The sequence below is a fragment of the Mesoplodon mirus genome (assembly GCF_964341445.2).
Source record: "Mesoplodon mirus genome assembly, chromosome: 5".
NCBI lineage: Eukaryota > Metazoa > Chordata > Mammalia > Artiodactyla > Ziphiidae > Mesoplodon > Mesoplodon mirus.
This window is the reverse complement of record NC_138980.1, coordinates 43,782,889-43,801,091: the sequence shown is the minus strand read 5'-3', so window position 1 is coordinate 43,801,091 and position 18,203 is coordinate 43,782,889. Positions and strand designations below refer to the sequence as shown.

At 58.2% G+C, this 18,203-nt stretch overlaps 1 protein-coding gene across 1 annotated transcript; it reads right to left on the bottom strand.

Moving 5' to 3' along the window:
- Positions 1–532: 532 nt before the first annotated feature.
- COPE (COPI coat complex subunit epsilon) lies at positions 533–18,195 on the bottom strand. Its single transcript, XM_082620572.1, has 10 exons — positions 18,017–18,195; positions 11,804–11,866; positions 9,786–9,886; positions 6,549–6,701; positions 5,285–5,338; positions 4,699–4,780; positions 3,390–3,545; positions 2,045–2,113; positions 887–961; positions 533–740 (listed from the first exon to the last, which is right to left on the bottom strand). The coding sequence occupies exons 1-10, from the start codon at positions 18,140–18,142 to the stop codon at positions 693–695; spliced, it is 927 nt and encodes a 308-aa protein (XP_082476698.1). The 5' UTR covers positions 18,143–18,195; the 3' UTR covers positions 533–692.
- Positions 18,196–18,203: the final 8 nt, after the last annotated feature.

The window sequence follows — 18,203 nt, the reverse complement described above, 5'->3', positions numbered from 1 at the left end:
TTATCGAGGGGCGCTCACTATGCATTTCTCTCTGTGGGCAGGGAGCTCGGTGCTTTGGCCACAGCAGTGCTCCGGCACCCACAGCCCCGACCACAGTGGGTCTGTCTTGGCTCATGACTCACCACAGGGCAGCAAGGAGCAGGGGTCTGGGCCGCTGATGTTTACTCCTGTGAGGACCTGGTACACACCCTCCCCACTTGGCTGAGCCTGAGTGCTTCTGGCACCCTCACCACCTGCAGACCACCCAGGGGTCCTGCGTTTAAATCCTGGTGCCCCTTGTGATGGCTGTGACTTCTCTGTGCCGCAGTTTCCCTGGATGCCAACTGGGCTTGGGGGACATGGCTGTGCCACCTGCAGCTCAGCCACATGAGGTGGCTGTTTGAGGGCAGGGGAGTCTGTACAGCTGCTGCTCACAGACCCTGGTCACCAGAGCCCCCTCCCAGCAACAGCCCTGGGTGATGGTGCCCAGGCCACTCCCATCTGAGCCTTGGTTCCCACATGCTCCCCTCAAAATGGCTAGAGCAAACATGGATCTGGTGGGGATACCTGGAGTGGAGACATTTATTGACAAAAGGGGGCTGGGCTGGGTTTCCAACCTCTGCTTCTGGCCAAACGGCAAGTGCCCGGTGGAGAGGGCAGCACAGCCCTGGCCTTGTATCCCCGCAGCTCTGGAAACGTGTCTGGGGCCGGTCTCAGGCGCTGGGGGCGTAGTGCAGCACCAGCCGGTCAAAGTCGTTTTCCTTCAACGTGAATAAGGGGCGGGGAAGGGGGATGAGGGTGGGCAGAGAAAGGGGAGAACTTGTGAGCCAAACCCCGAGTTCCACGCTTTGCCTGACAGAGCCTGGGGGGTCTAGGGCTCAGAGACGGGCCGCCTGCATGGGCTCACCTTGGCCTGGTACTCCTTGATGAAGGGGTGGGACCTGTAAGCATCCTTCAGCTGGGACAGGTAGCGGTTTGTCACCTGTGGGGGAGGCAAGGTTAGCTAAATATGGGGACTCCACCGTGGCTCTGACCTGCAGGGTAGGGAGTGGGGTGAAACAAGGGCCACCTGGCCAGACCCAGGCAAGAGCCCTGGTTTCCCCATATTTTCTCCATCACACCCTGCTGCCCCGGAACCATGCTGAATTAGAGAGGACCCTGGTGGGTGGGGAGCACCACCTGGCACAGAGCCTGCACTTGGCACATGGGTGAAGCATGCACCAGGTGCAGGGATGTGGGCTGGGCAGGGACCCAGGCCCTGGGAGAGGCAGGGGGTCAGGAGTGGAAGGCAGGTCAGGGGGCACGGGGCTGGGAAAGGAGATGGATTTGTTCTGGGCACGTCGTATGGAGACACCTCAGAGGCTTGGGGATTGGAGCCCTCGCTCCCAGCCTTGCCCTACCCGCCAGGCTCAGCCCTGACCATGTGGGGCTAGGGGCGTCTGTCTGGCTCTGTTTCTCCAAAACTGATAGTCTGGGGATGTCTCTGCAGTGAGTGGGAGAGTTGTCCTATCTGTCCTGCACCACCCCAGCCCTGAGGCTGTCTGGGGGGCTCTTCTTCGAGGAACTGGTGACAGACCATCATGAAGCCCTGAGGCAGGCCCCTGGCCGGCTGGGCAAGGCACCTAAATGGGGCAGTGCCCCAGCGTCCTCCTCCCCACCCTCAGACAAGGTAGGCTCAGCAGGATTGCTCCCCTGAGCCCTGTTTCTCTGTCCTGGTGTCCGCTCCCAATTCTGAGGTGGCATAGGCCGAGTCCCAGCCTGGAAGCCCTGAGCCTCAGCCCACTTGTCCGTAGGACCCACACAGCGGCTGACCTGCAGCCCCGACCAGGGTGGGGACCCTGGGAGAGTACTTGCAATGCCAGCTTCCCGGGGCCGATCTCAGCTGCACCCACTCGTGGGGAACAGGTTTTTGCCCTAAGGCCAGGCCAACCTTGAAGTTCAGACCCTGAGGCCCCAAGCTCCCTCTAGAGCCGGGGCCACACCAGAGACCCCTGCCCACCCCAGGCTGGCACCATGAGGGCCGGAAAACCCTCCTGCACCTGGCTGAGGGTGGGGAGGGTCCTACCTCGGGAGGCTTGCCCAGGTGCTGGGACAGGACGATGAGGTTGATCAGCGTCTCAGCGTGGCCACTGTCCTGGCAACACAAGGGGACACCAGACAGGCAGGGTCAGCTCCTCCAGGCCCCCATCTCAAGCAGGGCTGGGATTGCAAGACCCAGCACGCCCCCACCACTGGCCGCTCCGCAAGACAGTGACCTCAGGGCCCTCCCTTCTGCCTCCCCACACCGGCTGCTTTCCCAGTGAGCGTGTTGCTTCATGTGCAGACCAGTCTGACACAGAGCCCCCCTTGCTTGCTGCAATTTGGGAGGGGCGTTTTTATCACAAATCTCAAAGTAATGGAGTCCAGACCAAGGCGGCCTCAACCTATCACAGCCCAGCTAGCTGCTCCTCCTGCTCCAACGATGAGGCCTGAGACCGTGGGACAGACCCCTCCCGCCCTGCCTGCTCCCCAGGGGCATTGGCAGGAAGCTGCGGGAAATTACCAGAAACTCCAAGGGGGTGACCTCACCCCACCCGCCCATATTGGGCTCTGAGGCACAGGAACTCTGGGAATCAGCTCGGCCGCTGCCTTGGCCAGGAACCCCAGCCAGAGCCCCTGGCTGGGGCGAGGCAGGGACATGCCGCTAAGGATGCAGGGCGCCACAGGCCTGAGGGGCTGCAGGGGCCCAGGCCTCCTGCACAGATCTGGCTCCACCCCCATGCTGCCCTTCTTTGCAGAGACCTGCATTCTCCCCACCAGCACGGGGCGCTCTGGTAGGCAAGGCAGCTCCACACGGGTAGCCTGACGCCGCCAGCCAGCAGGAGCACCCGACTGACTCCCCTCGGCCTGTCCCCACTCAGCCAACAACCTTCTGACGATAGATCGGCCCCTTGCAGAGACGAGCATGGAGAAAGCTTCCCTCTGGTGTCAGTTTCTCATTATATCAAACGTTTCAGATGGCAGCCATGAGAAGACAACTGTGGCAGCCCTGAGGGCAGCGCTCCAGGCCCTCTGCTCAACAAGGATGGGCAGAGGCAACACCTCCCGTCGGCAGCCTGCTCTCCCCTCGGCAGCAAACGGGAGCTGTCTCTCCCAAGCACAGACCCAGGTGAGGGATCACCGCAAAAGGCCCCGGGCCAGGCAGCCAAGGTCTCAGTGAAGAGGAGACAGGGCGTGGGTCTGCTCAGCTCAGGCCGACGGGGGCCCAGGCTGATGGGATCCTCGCATTTCCAAGAGAAGTTAGAATCAGGATTGTCGCTTGCAATCCCGAGTTTTAACTGATATGGCATTAAAATCCCCACATGGCCACAAGGCAGGCCACGGGGTCTGTGGCACACCTCTTTCTGGGCTGGGGCTGCACCTGCCCATACCTTGTCCAGCGCCTCCTGCAGCACACCCTCCGCGGCCTCCCACCGGCCCTGGGCCATGTGGCAGGCTGCCTGCCCATTGAGCAGCAGCAGGGTGGACGAACACTTGTCAGCCATCTCCTGGAAGATGTAGTAGGCGTCCTGCAGCTTCTCACCACCCTGTGGGGACAGCTGACGTCACCGCTTTGTCACCCTGCTGCCCGGCCCTACCCCGCCTGTTCCCTCCTGGAGGGACCCCAGCACTTTGTGGAGACAGTTCCAGTGCAGCCGGCCTACAGCAGGCACTCTTTGGACACCGCCCCCTTCCCCGAAGAGACCCCTGTGCAGCCAGTGCTGTGAAGGGGCCAAAGCGGCACGAAGACCCCCCTCAAATCCAGCTCCCCAAGCCCTACGTTTATAGACTCGAAAGCCTCGGCTTCGAGAGGGAGAATCACTGCACGGGCAACTGGGTCAAGGTCTGAGCTGGGACCACTGGGACACATGGCCCATCGGGGTGGCCTCTGCTCCAGCAGCCGTGACCCCGACCGCCCAAATTCTGAATAGAAGGTTCTGTCCGCCTGGTAAAGACACAGCGCCACACTTGCAGGGGAACCTAAGACCAAGATGTGCTTGTGAAAGACTGCTAGGCCATGGGAGAGAGCTGTTCGGGTGTGTCCCACTAAACTGAATGGATACTGTGGGGTGAGGCCCCAGCCCTGCAAAAGGATGTGCAGGTGCACACAGACGCGGAGCACAATTTAAAAGGCCTGTACAAAGGAGTGACTCAGAGAAAAGAAGCCAAATGTCCAAATCCAGAAATGGGGCTGCTACCAGGAGAGGGGCGCCCAGGCACGTGGGGGTGGGGGGTTGGGCTCGAGGGGGGGAAAGCGCAAGGGGGATACGGGCACCAACCCTGTGCCGGGAGCCTGGAGAGCAAGCTGGGCAGCAGCCAAGACCAGGGCCAGACCCCAGAGGAGGGTGCGCTGCCAGCTGGCTGGCTCCGTGCATCTAGGCTGGGGGGCGGGAGGGGGTGCGTGCAGGCAGAGGTACGCCGAGTCCGGTTCCATAAACCCCCAGTTTGTTCACTCTGGCTCTGGCCAAGCCTCTCAGCTGCAAGGAGCCAGAATGGGTCAAGCCCGAGAGAGGGGGAAAACGTGCTGGGGCTCCTCCAGGGGACTAGCCCCCAAGAAAGCAGGAGGTCCAGTGCGTCTGTGGAACCCCACCTGCACCCTCCCCCACAGGAGCAGCCAGCGCTGCGCACAGGGGGCCGCCGCGACCTCCTGGGTCCCGGATACTCCTGTCTCTCATGCCCGCACACAAGCCCAGTGCTCACCACAGCCAGGCTGACCCAGGCGGTGGCCAGCTGGGTGAGGGTGGCGTCCTCGTCCTGGTCCTGCATTTTCTTCAGCTCCTTCCTGGGGGCAGAGGAGAGAGGCGGGAAGGTGCCCGGTAGCTGAGTGGCCAGTCACTGTGCCCCACCCCCGCCCGAGTTCCTTGCTCACGAGGCCCCAGGACCTCAGGCCCTGGCCTGGCCAGCCCCCATCCACGGCTGCACATGCCTCTGCGTGCTTGCAAAGCCCACCCCAACCCTGCAAGGTGGGCCCCGCTGCCTGCCTCACAGAAGGAAACTGAGGCACAGACAGTGACACCCCTTGTCCCAGGCAACACCCTGCAGAGAAGGGCAGGTAAACAATGGTGCAGTCACCCCAATGGACTAGAATGAAATAAATGGAGAAACACTCGTGTCACTGATAATCAGAGCCAGGGGGAGGGCTCTGGGTGGTCCCCATGCCGTGTGCGCCCTTGAAGACAGTGGCCTGGCTGCTAGAGAACACAGGGTCCCAACATGGCCTGGCTGTTGCTAAGATACCCCCGATGCACAGGCCACAGCCCAGCAACCCTGGGGGAGAGGGGCTTACCGGGCGAGGTCCAGGCGGTCTAGCTTCAGCAGGATCTGCACCGTCATGGCCATGCTGTGGGAAGGGCGGGCAGTCAGTGAACTCCTACCCCACTTTATCTTCCACCAGGAGCTCACTCTGTGTAAGCACCACCTTCCAGAAACCTCCCCTTGCGTGCTCACGCCACCAGCCCCGCCTTACCGCGGGGAACACTGAGGTTGACTGTCAGCCCAGCAGGGCCGAACTCAGACCTGGGCGCTGCTTGCTGGGCTGAGCACCCCATCGCTTCCCAGGCCCTGCACTCCCGCCTGTCTCTGCTGAGTGTGCTTGGGCCGGGAGCTCCCATGGGGTCCCCAGGCCTGTGGCCCACTCCCTGCCCGCCCCGTGGCTGGCCATCCCATCTGTACCTCCCTCTCCTTTCCAGAGTCCCAGATGAAGTGCTGCAGGAGAACATCTGCTCCGTGCTTTCAGCACCCACACCCACAGCCCCCCGCCTCGAGCCCAGACAGCTGTGACCACCGATCACTAATGTGGCCACTTGTTCCCGAGTTTTCCCGCCAGAACGTGACCCGGCACCCAGACCAGCCCAAGGAGAAGCATGAGAAACATTCGTGGGGTGCACTGCCTCACCAGCCGTGTAACATGCCTATTGCAAACCCCCTGGATCAGGGTGGGACATAAATGGATAGGAAGGAACGCGTGGTGACCAACTAACCAAGGGAAGGCAGAAACCAGAGCGCTCATGGGGGAGAATGGCTGCACCCTGCAGGGCTGGAGCCCTGGCCGCAGGGAGCCGGACACAGCACAGCCCAGAGCCACCTCCTGGGGTGGGGGTGGAGCCAACAGCAGGCTGCAGGGCACTCCAGTGCCCAGGCCCAGAGTGCCCTGAGGGCCGGCCTCAGGGGAGGGTCCGTGGGGCCCAGGGAGGACATGGAAATCCAGGGCCCAGGGCAGAGAAACACAAGGCTCCATGGGAGAAGGGAGGGTGCAGAAATCTCAGGCAGAGACAAAGGTGCTTTCTGCTCTGCTGCTGGGAACAGAGGGTTTTCAGCCCCGGGTGATGTGTCCTCAGAGCAATGGCCCAGCCATGCGGAAAAGTGTGTCTCCTGGACGGAGAACAAGAGCTGCAGCCTAAATGGGAGGCCCATGCCCCATCCCAGCCCCTCTCTTTCAGAGCAGCCCCCCTTGCCGTTCCTATGACGATGGCTGATGAGGCCCTGAGCTTCCTGGACACCAGAGGAGCCACTCACGCTGGCCGCTCCCCCAGTGCAGGACAGCCACTCACCACTCCAGGCTGTCCCCTTGGTGCAGGGTGCGCAGGGCTGCGTCCGGGTTCTGGTTGTGGAAGTAGATGGAGGCAGCCATGAGCAGGAAGGTGGTGTTGGTCACGTCCACGGTCCGGCTCATCTCCCGGTCTAGCTCGGCCACGATCCCATCCCTGCAAGACGCAGCTGCTCAGAGCCCGAGGCAGGGGCGGGAGGCGACCTCTCCCCCATGGGAACAGACAGGCCCAGAGAGGGCGAGTCAAGCCCCCCGGGGCACAAAGCAGCGAGGGCAGGATAGGCCCAGCTGTCTCTGCCAAGCCCCACTAGGTGCCAGTCTCGCCACCTCCCCACCAGGCACTCCTCACCCCGCACATAAACAGGGAAACCAAGGCCAGGAGAAGCGGGGTTGGGTGCTCCAGGCCCTATGGGGAGTGTGGGGCAGCAAGGGCCACGCCTGGCTCTACCCACGGAGCAGCACAAATGACCATCCAGGTCTTGAGCTCCACTGGCCCTCAGTGCTCGGGGGCTGAGGTGTCCACGCTGCCCCGCATGCACAGGGACAGGCTAGCTCAATGGGGACACCTCCACAGGGACATGAGGCCACACAGGTGAACCTCACACCAGCGACGTCACCAACTTCCCGAGTAGGCCAGTGGTCTCAGCAGAGGGTCCTGATCTACCTCGGTCAGCATCGGGCCTGGGTCCTGAGGGTGGCTGTGCAGGACGATACCCCCACTGACAGGGTGGCTGCCCCCAGTGCCCGAGCTTGGTGTGCAGGCTGCTCCCGGCAAGTGGATGTCGTGTGCGCCTGGGGGCTGGGAGCCGGCAGCAGGCTGGAGTGCAGGCTTGCCCGAGGACCCGCCGGACGCCCTCACCCGCCACAGGACACCAGAGCCTCGGTCTGCTTAACTGAAACGAGGAGCTGCAACTCCTTGTTCCAAAGGGCTGCTGAGTGGTTAATGAGAGAAGGGAGGCAAGGGCCCGGCCCTGTGTCACTGCTGGACAAATGCTGTGGCTTGGGACACACGGTCTCAACAAGCGCGTACGTTTCACGCGGGTTGCTGGGGGCTGGCGGCCAAGTGCCTGTGTACCTGAGGGCCCCTGGAGGGCAGGGATGTGCCTATTACTCCCTCTGCGCCCACCAGAGAGGTGCCTGACGGACAAATGACTTCAAATCTGAGTCTCTTCCCCGCTCTGCACAGAAGGACTGTGCACGGGGATCACACAGGGTTGGCGTGAGGAGCCCCAAGGCCACCTCCCAAAGCTTCCTGCCTGGTTCCTGGCACACAGGCTGTGAACACGGTGCCTGCTCTTGTCCTTGTAACGTCAGTGCTGTACGTTGTTACTGGAACACGTTGTGGTTACCCTTACGGGCTCCAGCACTTTCTCCACCACCTGCTCGCTGGGCAGTTTGCATGGGGCGGTGGTCTGTACAGCCAGGATGGATGCACCAAGAGCCGCTCTGCTTTCCCGAGCACCTGCTCCACACCGCAGGCTTCCTGCGGGTTCTTTTCTGTAGTGCTCACAGCAGCCCTGCGGCTCCTTCCCCTTCCGAAAGGAGAATGGGGTTTGTCACCCCAGCTAGAGACGTGCGCAGAGAGGGTGAAGGGACGGCCTCAGGACGCTGCCTGTCTTAGTGTCCTGGGGGTACTGTCACAAAGCCCACGAACCAGGGAGGGGATCAAAACAACAGGGGTTTATTCTCTCCCAGTTCTGGAGGCCAGCAGTCTGAAATCAAAGTGCTGGCAGGATTGGTTCCTTCCTCCAAGGGAAGATCTGTCCTGGTCCTTTCTCCTGGAGCTGCGGCAGTCCTTGGCTTGTGTCTCTTTCACCCCAATCTCTGCCTCCATCTTCATGTGGCCTCCGTATCTGTGTCTTCTCTTCCATCTCTTATGAAGATACCAGTCACCAGATTTAGGGCCCACCTTATATCCAAGATGATCTCAAGATCCTTAACCACTTACACCTGCAAAGACCCCCATTTCCAATGAGGTCAGCTTCACAGGTTCTGGGGGTCAGGACATGGACATGTCTTTTGGAAGTCCCCATTCAGCTGCTACTGCTTAAGCCTCTTTGAGTAAATCCTTCAAGCGTCTGTGGACGAAGGAGCCTGATCACAGAAGGTGGAGCACAGGGCGTTGCCCTCCATGAGGAAGGAGCAGAGGTGGGGGTCACAGCAGACAGTCGTACCCACACTTGGGACTCACACATGGCTGCAGCAGCCTCCGAGGAAAGCGTAGTGTCAACAAGGTCATGACCGCATCCTGGTTTATTAAGTTCCACAGGGCAGAGATCGGGGGGAGGGTCCCTCTGTGAGGCGTCACAGTGCTGTGAGGGGCGGCCTGGGTGGTGGAAGGGCCCTGGGGCTGGGACAGGTAGGTGGGAATAGGCTCACAGAACAGAGTGGCTCCCTGTCGTGGGCTGTGCTGCCCCAGCCTTCCATCCCAGCCGCCCTCTGGGGAGTGTTTTACCTCCGAAATCCCGGGGGGCCTCACGACCAGCCCATTCCAAGGGGTGGGGGAAACCGAGGTGCAGAGGGGCCACGGGGCCTGCTGCGTCAGGCTGGTGCTCCACGCACAGGTGATGCAGGGCCACAGGGCCCCCACCTGCAGAGGCCGAGTTCACGTGCACCTGGGCGAGCATCCCAGCCAGCAAGGAACAGCCCACGCACCTGCCTGTGCAGGAACCATCTGAGGCCAGCAGGGCTGGACCGTGAGCTGTCTCAGACCCCGACGGAGCAGCAGGTAACAGGCGGGCCTGGTCCTGGGATGCTCAGCACTTCCAGGTCCCCACAGCCTGGACCACCCCACCTCTCCTGGCCATCGCCTGAGGGAGTTTGATGACTGCTGGTCTGTGGCACAGGGGGACACACCCAGCTCAGGGTGAAGACTTGCTGTCCCCTCCCACCCTCCATCTGGACGACGCGTGGTGTGGCTGCCATTCCCTCCCCTGCACAATGGGTGAGCAGCAATGGCTGGAAGACTGGCTGCAGGGTCCCCACCCTTATGTACCAGGGGAGGTCCTCCCGGCAAGAATGAGGCCCTCACTGTCCCTAGGTATCTGTACACAAGTCCGCATCTCTGATCCCCAGCCCCCCGCCCCCTTTGAAGCAGGGTCCATCACTGCCTCCCACTGTGCAAGTGAGGGAAACTGAAGCTCAGAGAGGTGAGAGGGCAGAGGAGGGATGCCAACTAGACATCCTCTGCCCACCCAGGCCCATCCACCGTGCCCCAGGCCCGCCCCCCACCCAACCTCACCGCCGGCTGTCGCTAGCCAGGTACTCAGCAAACATGCGCACGGCCTGGAGCTCTGGGGCCGAGGAGGGCTTGATCTCATCCAGGACCACGCCGTACTTCCTCTGTGGGCAAGACAAGCAGACTGTCAGCTCCGCCCGAACTCCCCGTGGGGTTTATATGTTCTCAGACCCCAGGAACATACAAGGGCTTCTTGGCTCCAGCACTGCCCTGGTGGAGCCCCAATACCATGGGTCGGTGCCCACCACTCCCAGGGACCCCCTCAGCCCACGAGTGCCATCCCCGCTGGAGTGCGCGGTGGAAGTCAGCACAGCATCACCCGTTAGCTGTCGTGCCACGCTGCCCACTGCTCTAGCTGGAGACCCTGGCAGGTCACTGTTCAGCCCCCGGTGGTGAAGTGACGGGGTGAGGGCCCCACCAGCTCTGGGGGTGGGGTGCAGTGGTGTCACCAGGGCCAGGGGGTCTGGGCACTGGCTTCTATTGAGCAGAACATGCACCCCACGGGCAGACACCCAGCAGGGAGGTCGCTGCAGGGAGGGGAACTGGAATCAGGGACCCATTTTCCACTGTCTTTCTTTCTAGGTAGTTTCAGTATTTTCGTTGCCACCGACGTGTATTCCTCTTTTAAAGATATATATACATACACGAATATATGAACACATCCAAGGAGATTCTGGGGCGTGCCAGGACACCCTACTCTGCTGGGGACCACACACACTGTCTGGGCCCCAGCTTCACCCTGGAGGTTGGTGGGGGGAGGGTGGTGAGGGGGGCTCGGTCCACAAGGTGGAAGTTCCATCAGGCTCCAGAACGCTCCATAGAGGGAAAGATGAAAACAGACCTGGGAAGCCACCCGAGGCCTGATGTGAGGTGGGGGCATCTGTGGAGCCATGTACCCACAACACAGCAGTCTACGGCTGTGTCTGTGGGACGAGGTTGGCGGGAGGCTGGTGGGTCTGGGGTGGGAACAGGGCGGGGCACAATTCAATCCTGTCTGCAGAGTCCAGATTGTTTTTAGAACAGAAGAATGCAGTCTTACTGCATTATCAGGGTAATGCTGCTTTTTAAAAACCCTAGTGTCTGTGGAAGCAACCTAAATGTCCATCAACAAAGGAATGGATAAAGAAGACGTGGTACGTATATACAATGGAATATTACTCAGCCATAAAAAAGAACAAAATAATGCCATTTGCAGCAACATGAATGGACCTAGAGATTCTCAAATTGAGTGAAGTAAGTCAGAAAGAAAAAGAAGAATATCCTAAGATATCGCTTATATGTGAAATCTAAAAAAAGACTACAAATGAGCTTACCTACAAAACTGAAGTAGAATTACAGATGTAGAAAATAAACTTATGGTTACCAGGGTGGGGTAAGGGGTCCGGGGGGAGGGATAAATTGGAAGATTGGGATTGACACATACATGCTACTGTATACAACGTAGATAACTAATAAGGACCTCCTGTACAGCACAGGGAACTCTACTCAATACTCTGTAATGGCCTATATGGGAAAAGAATCCAAAAAAAAAGTGGATATATTTATTTGTATAACATATTCACTTTGCTGTACACCTGAAGCTAACACAACATTATAAATCAATTATACCCCAAATAAAAGAAACAAAAAATACCTAGTGTCTAAACTGTGGGCTTTGGTTAGTAACAGTATCAATATCACTGCATTGATTGTAATAAAAGCACCCTGCCAACCCAAAATGTTAATAAGAGAAAATGCCTGTGCGTGGGGGGTGGGCATTTGGAATTCTCTTTGCCATCTGCTCAGTTATTCTGTAAACCCAGAACTGTACTGAACAAGTGAAATCGATCGATTAAGTATAAAAAGAAAAGCAAGAAATCCCAACATTGGCCCTCTGGCCTGGTGCTCCAGGGCCTCAGTGACACGGCCACCTTCTTGTGGTGGCCACACCAGCTGCTCGTGGTCCCCACCCCTGCCGACACTCTGTTCCTTACTCTCCTTCCCCAGGGTGTTGGCAGTCATGGTCAAGGGCCCACACTCACCTGTGCCAGGTACGCTCTGTACAGGAAGACATCCCTTTCCACATCTCTCTCCAGGCTTGACGGCTGTGGAAAAGCAGGTCAGAACTCTTGGGGGCTGTGTGCCCAACAGGCCCTCAGAGGCCAGAAGTGGGCAGCTTTCCCAGTGGAGTCTGGGTCCTAGTCCCGGCCCTGGCTCTCAGCTGCCTATGACCTTAGGCAGCAGGAGAGGAGCCTCCACTGAGGGCATGCAGTGAGCCAGGCACCTCATTCTGTGCCACCCTGGCATCGCCCTGGGAAAGGAGGCTCGACCGTCACCCCCATCCATCCAGGTGAGGGATGGGGGCACCAAAAGTGTTGAAACTGCTCCAGCCACACAGCAGGGGCCAGGGCAGAGCCCACGCTTCTGACCACTGGCCACGTGGCTGCTTGTGTCAAGGCGGAAGGACCCCAGGGTGCAGTGGATCAAAACAGAAGCTGCTCGGGCTTCCCTGGTGGCACAGTGGTTGGGAGTCCGCCTGCCAATGCAGGGGACACGGGTTCGTGCCCTGGTCCGGGAAGATCCCACATGCCACGGAGCGGCTGGGCCCGTGAGCCATGTCCGCTGAGCCTGTGCGTCCGGAGCCTGTGCTCCGCAACGGGAGAGGCCACAACAGTGAGAGGCCCGCGTACCGCAAAAAAAAAAAAAAAAAACAGAAGCTGCTCAACAGTATGGGTGGTCCGAGGACAGCAAGGGGTGGGGGTGGGGGTGGGGGTGGGGGTGGGGGTGGGTATGGGAACGCCCTGATGCCCAAGTTTGTACAAGCCGAGCAAACAGGCCTGGGAGGATTCCTATCCGGACATGAATGGTGGATATTGGAGAAGGGATGGGGCCCAGCAGGAGACGTGCGAAAGGGACTTACTTCCTGTAACGAATACTTCCATGCCTCTTGTTCCTGTCCTGCTTTTGTTTCAAAACGTTCTTTAAACGTGACAAACAGGAGAGATGAAGGTCTGCCTCACTCGGAGGACCTTTCTGGGAGAGCTCAGCTTGGCTGCCCCAGCATAGCGATGTCTGGGTCTAGCCAGGCTGGGTGAGACCTTGGGGACCGCCCTATACTCGGGGACGAGGCCCACGGGCCACACTCCCTCAGCCCAGCCACCACACAGAACAAGCAGGTGTGAGGTGACCTCCTACAGGGTTGACTGTGGGACTGCGAGGGAGGCCCCCACGAGGCTACGGGCAGGCGAGGGACCCTCCCTCAGGAGAGCAGCTTTGGACCACGTCCCAGGGTGCTGGCTGACCTGGGGTGGCACAGAGCAACTCAGCCCAGAGGGCATGCGGGTGCTGGGACAGGCCACCCGGAGGCTGGGAGAGCAAAGTGACATGGGGGAAGGGGGCCCGGCCACCTTGGAGTCACTACTCCAACAACCTCTAAACCACAGGGCCTGAGGAAAAGCACAGAGAGAATGAACAGCCTGTCCAGCTGCCAGAGCACAGGGACAAATGTTCTGGAGCCCCGCCGGTGGGAGCACGCCAGGACTGCTCTCCCCCGAGGCTGAGAACCAGACTCCTAGTCCCCAGGCCTTCTTCCCAGCCTGAGGGGGTGAGAGCACTGAATGTGTCCTCCTCCCAGGCCAAGGGAGACTGCGAACAAGAAGCCTGGCTCCTGGCCCCAGCCAGACTCAGGCCAACTTTGCCTGGGGGTCCCAGCAGCTTGCTCTGGCCTTGGTGGCCAGGCTGGGGATCCGGCCATGATTTGGAACACGGTGTCCTCTATATAAGTGACTCTGAAATGACCCTCAGAGGTGGACACTGGTGAGGACAACCCACCTGGGGTCCCCATACCACCCTCAGTAAAAAAAAAGAGACAAATGTTGGCTGTTGGTATCTTTGAAGCAGGGACACAGTGGGATGCCTTGTGGGGGACCAGGGTCCCAGAGGCAACTCTGAGCCTCAGCTGCCCCCTCTGTAAAACAGGCACCACCACTGACCCTGCAGGACTGCCAAGGGGGGTCACCGAGACCCAACACACAGATGCTCAGGACCCTCTCAATCAGCCAAAGAGAGAAGAGCTTCTGGGAGGTGTAAGAACAAGGACAGATGTACAGACCAGGCAACACCAGGGACTGTGATGCATGCCACCAGGTGAGTGGTCTGGTCCCCAGTCCTGACAGCTCATCAGAATCACCTGGGAGCTCAGAAACCAGAAAAGCCAGGAGGCTTACGTCCACCAATGATGTCCAACCCCAGGGTGGCCTCAAACTGCCTTCAAACAGCTCAGAGGTGCAGCCAGACCTGAGAGCAAGGGGTACTGTAAAGGGAAGTCGGTGATGGGGTTTGGCAAGGGGGATCACGTTCCCTCCCCTTACTGGCCATCAGTGTCCCCCGACCACACTCCACGGTCAGCTCCTGGAGGCTTTCTTAGCTGCTTCATCCCTAACACCTGTGCAGTGCCTGCCATCTTGTGGGCACTTGCGAAATGTCTGACAGGTGGGGAAACAAACATCATCATGGTGTCAGCACTGAGACACACCAGGTGCTCTACCTGGTGTCACCTCTGGTGGTGCCTGAGGTTGCTGGGGCTGCTATAACTAACCACCAGCTGGGCTGGGAGGTGTGCTTGAAGAAACAGAAACTTATTCTCTCATGGTTCTGGAGGCCAGAAGTCCGAGATCAGGGTGTCGGCAGAGCCGTGTGCCTCCCATAGGCTCTCTGGGAGGATCCTTCTTTGCCTCATCCGTCTTCTGGTGGCTCCAGGTAGTCCTCGGCTTGCGGCTGCCTCACCCCTACCTCTGCCTCCATCTTTTCTGTCTGCCTCAAGCCTCTCTCTTAGAAGGACACCAGTCACTGGATTTAGGGTCTAACCCAGCTGATCCTGTCTAGAGATCCTTCACTGAATTACAGCTGCAAAGACTCTTTTCCAAATAAGTCACATTCACAGGTCCCGGGTGAACATATCTTTTCAGGGACACCATTCAACCCAGTACAGGCTGCCTAAGAAGGTTTAGGTGGCCTGTGGACCAGAATTAAATCACGTCAAATGGCTCAGCAGGGATAGGACTCCCACTCTTCTGGATGCGTCAGGTAGAATCTCTTGGTTTGGTGCCTGTGCATCTTTACCACGTTGCTAAAGAGGGTGTAGGTCCCCCAGCTCAGAGGTTGGGCCGCAGTGTGCCTCCAGCAAGAGTGACTGCTATGGGCTTCCCTGGTGGCGCAGTGGTCAAGAATCTGCCTGCCAATGCTGGGGACACAGGTTCGAGCCCTGGTCCGGGAAGGTCCCACATGCCGTGGAGCAACTAAGCCCGTGTGCCACAACTACTGAGCCTGCACTCTGGAGCCCGCGTGCCACAACTACTGAAGCCCGTGCACTTAGAGCCCATGCTCCTCAACAAGAGAAGCCACCGCAATGAGAAGTCCACGCACCACAACGAAGAGTAGCCCCTGCTCGCCACAACTAGAGAAAGCCTGCGTGCAGCAACGAAGACCCAACGCAGCCAAAGATAAGTATAAATAAAAATAAATTAATTTTAAAAAAGTGACTGTTGGGACTTCCCTGGGGGTTAAAAATCTGCCTGTCAATGCAGGGGACATGGGGTTCGCTCCCTGGTCCGGGAAGATCCCACATGCCGCGGAGCAACTATGTCCACGAGCCACAACTACGGAAGCCCGTGCGCCTAGAGGCCGTGCTCCACAACAAGAGAAGCCACCGCACTGAGAAGCCCGCGAACTGCAACGAAGACCCAACACAGCCAATCAATCAATCAATCAATAAAAAGTGACTGCTGATCTGGTTTCCTTTGTTTTCCATCACTCTCTACATACAGCAGGTCACGCTGATTCCTTCAGCAGGGAGGTAAAGTTTGCATATTATGACACAGTAAGACTGAAAGAACACATTGCTGTAAGGTAAGCAGAACAGACACACAACAGAAGACAGATGGTGGATCATGAGTATAACGCTGAACCTCACAGGGACCCTACTGAGATGAATGTCATCGTTCCCATTTGACAGGAGGGGAAAGTGAGGCTCAGAAAGGTGCAGTGACTCAGCCCTGGCTGCCGAGAGAACACAGAAGAGACAGAATCTGAGCCCAGGTCTGTCTCAATCTTCTCATGGTCTACACTACCCCGGCAAGGAGGCATGTAACAACCATGGCGCTGAACGGACAAGGTCCCCCAGAGATGTCCATAGCAGTCCCTGGGGCCTGTGAACAGCTTACGTTACATCACAAAAGGGACTTCACAGGTGTGATTAAGATTATGGACCCTAAAAATGGAGACACTACGCTGGGTTATCTGGGAGGATCCAGTCTAATCACGGAAACCGTTAAAAGCAGAGGACTTTTAGACAAAAGAAGTGAAGGAGAAGGGGAAATTGGAGAGACTCCAAGTGAGAACCCTGTGGCTGCTTCTGAGATGGAAGGGTGATATGCGAGGTTGAGGACTGGAGAGAAGCATCCAGAAGCCTCCAGGAGCTAAGGGTGGCCCCTGGCCAAGAGGCAGCAACTTGAACAAGTTAGGAAGGTGCTTCTTCCCCAGAACCTCCAAAAAAGGACATAGCTGGGCCGACACCTTGATTTTAGCCTGGTGAGAGCGGTGTTGGACTTCTGACCTACAGAAGCTGCGAGATAACAAACGTGTGCTGCCTTACTTAAGCTGTTGTTTGGTAATTTGTCACAGTGGCAATGGAAAACTAATACAGTCATGCAAATGTTATTTCAACGATTCCTAATCTCTTACTGAAGTCTGTTTGAGGTTTTACCCCCCATTACGCAGATGACATTCAGGGACATGGGGTTCACTGCCAAAGGCCAGAAGGGAAAGCAAGCCTTCTCTACTTCAGAATCCAAATTCCTCCCAACCCTCTGGCTGCCTCTGGGAAGATGTCTGCAACTCCCTTGTGTGGCACTCCCATGGCCTCCCACACCTTCGGAATAAAATCCAAACCCCTGCTGCGGCCCTTCAGGCCCTGCCCCTCGCTCTGCCCACCTCGTTCTTCATCTCCCCCACTGTGCTCGGCCCACTCCTGCCACACCACCCTCGTATGCCTTGACTACGTGGAGCTCACTGCTGCCTCAGCACCTTTGCAGCAAGTTATGGGGTTAGAGCCTCCTCAAGGTTTGGTCACAGGTTAAAATGGCAGTCAGAGAGACCTGATCTGACCACTCCCACGTGAAGCAGCCCCCACCCCCATTTCTGATCAGCACTTTTTTATCTCCCCTCTCCCCTCGAGGACTCAAGCTGACACTATGTATTCTCTTGCTTCGTTACTTGTTTACTCTCTTCAGGACACTACACCATGAGGGCAGGCAAAGAGCCTGTCATGTTCACTGCTCTTAAAAATCCTCCAATGGCTCACTCTCAAAGTGACAGTACCATCCATGCGCCTCCCCAGATGGTGCTGCTAGTGGCCACTGCTGCCCCCTCTCCTGTCACCCACTCACTGCCTGGTTGCCTGGGCCCTGCCTTGAAGGGCTATATTTTCTAGCTCTCAAACAGCCAGGCTCACTCCCACCACTCTCCGTCGCACCACCTCCTGACATCTTGTTTATTTACTTGTTTACTGCCTGTCTCCCTTGGGAGCTGAGGCTTCCAAGAGAGCTAGGAGTTTTGTCTATTTTGTCACTGCTGTGCGCCCAGCACTAATATCCTGCCTGGCCCATACAGATGCTCAATGAGGACTGGATGAATGAATGAATGAGCAAGTCTGGTAGTAATTACAAGTTGGATTACAACTGAGGTTGTCAAGATTACTGGTTAGTGGGGCAGGGTAACGAGCGAGAAGCCATTTCTTTCTTGAGCCTCCCTTTTCTCACCTGTAAAATGAGGATAAACAACAGTCCCTACTTCACGGGTACTGAGGGCATGGCGGCACAGTGTGGGTGCTCAACAGATGGAAACTATTATTGTTGTTGCTGTCTTTATCATTACTACTGTAGCGTAGTATCATTACCATTGTTATTATTACTATAGCGGTATGAACCCCTCTCTTACTCAAATGCCTCCCAAGGCTCTGTCTGAGTGAGCGCTCAGAGTGAGAAGTATCGTTAAAGTGTTACTGCTTTGAGTTTGGTCATAGGACAAGGATAATTCTTCACCGCGTTCTGAAGAGATGTGCCGGGGGGGGGGGCGCGGCGGGGATGAAACGGCGCGAGGTAAAGAGGGAGGGTTTTTTAAATCAGCGCGACCCGCAGCCACCAGGAAGCGTCTTCCGCCTCCGCCCCCAGGGTCCCCCAGCCCCGCAGCCGCCGCACCTTCACCCGCTGCGCCTCGTTGATGCACTGCTGGTAGCTGCCAATGTAGAAGGCATTCTTCACGTCGAACAGCTCGTCCACCTCCCCGGAGCCTCCAGAAGCTGAGCAAGGAGCCGGAGGCGCCATGTCGCTGCCCTCTCACCCGCTACTCCCACTGAGAGACACGTCGGCCGGAAGGAGGGAGCCA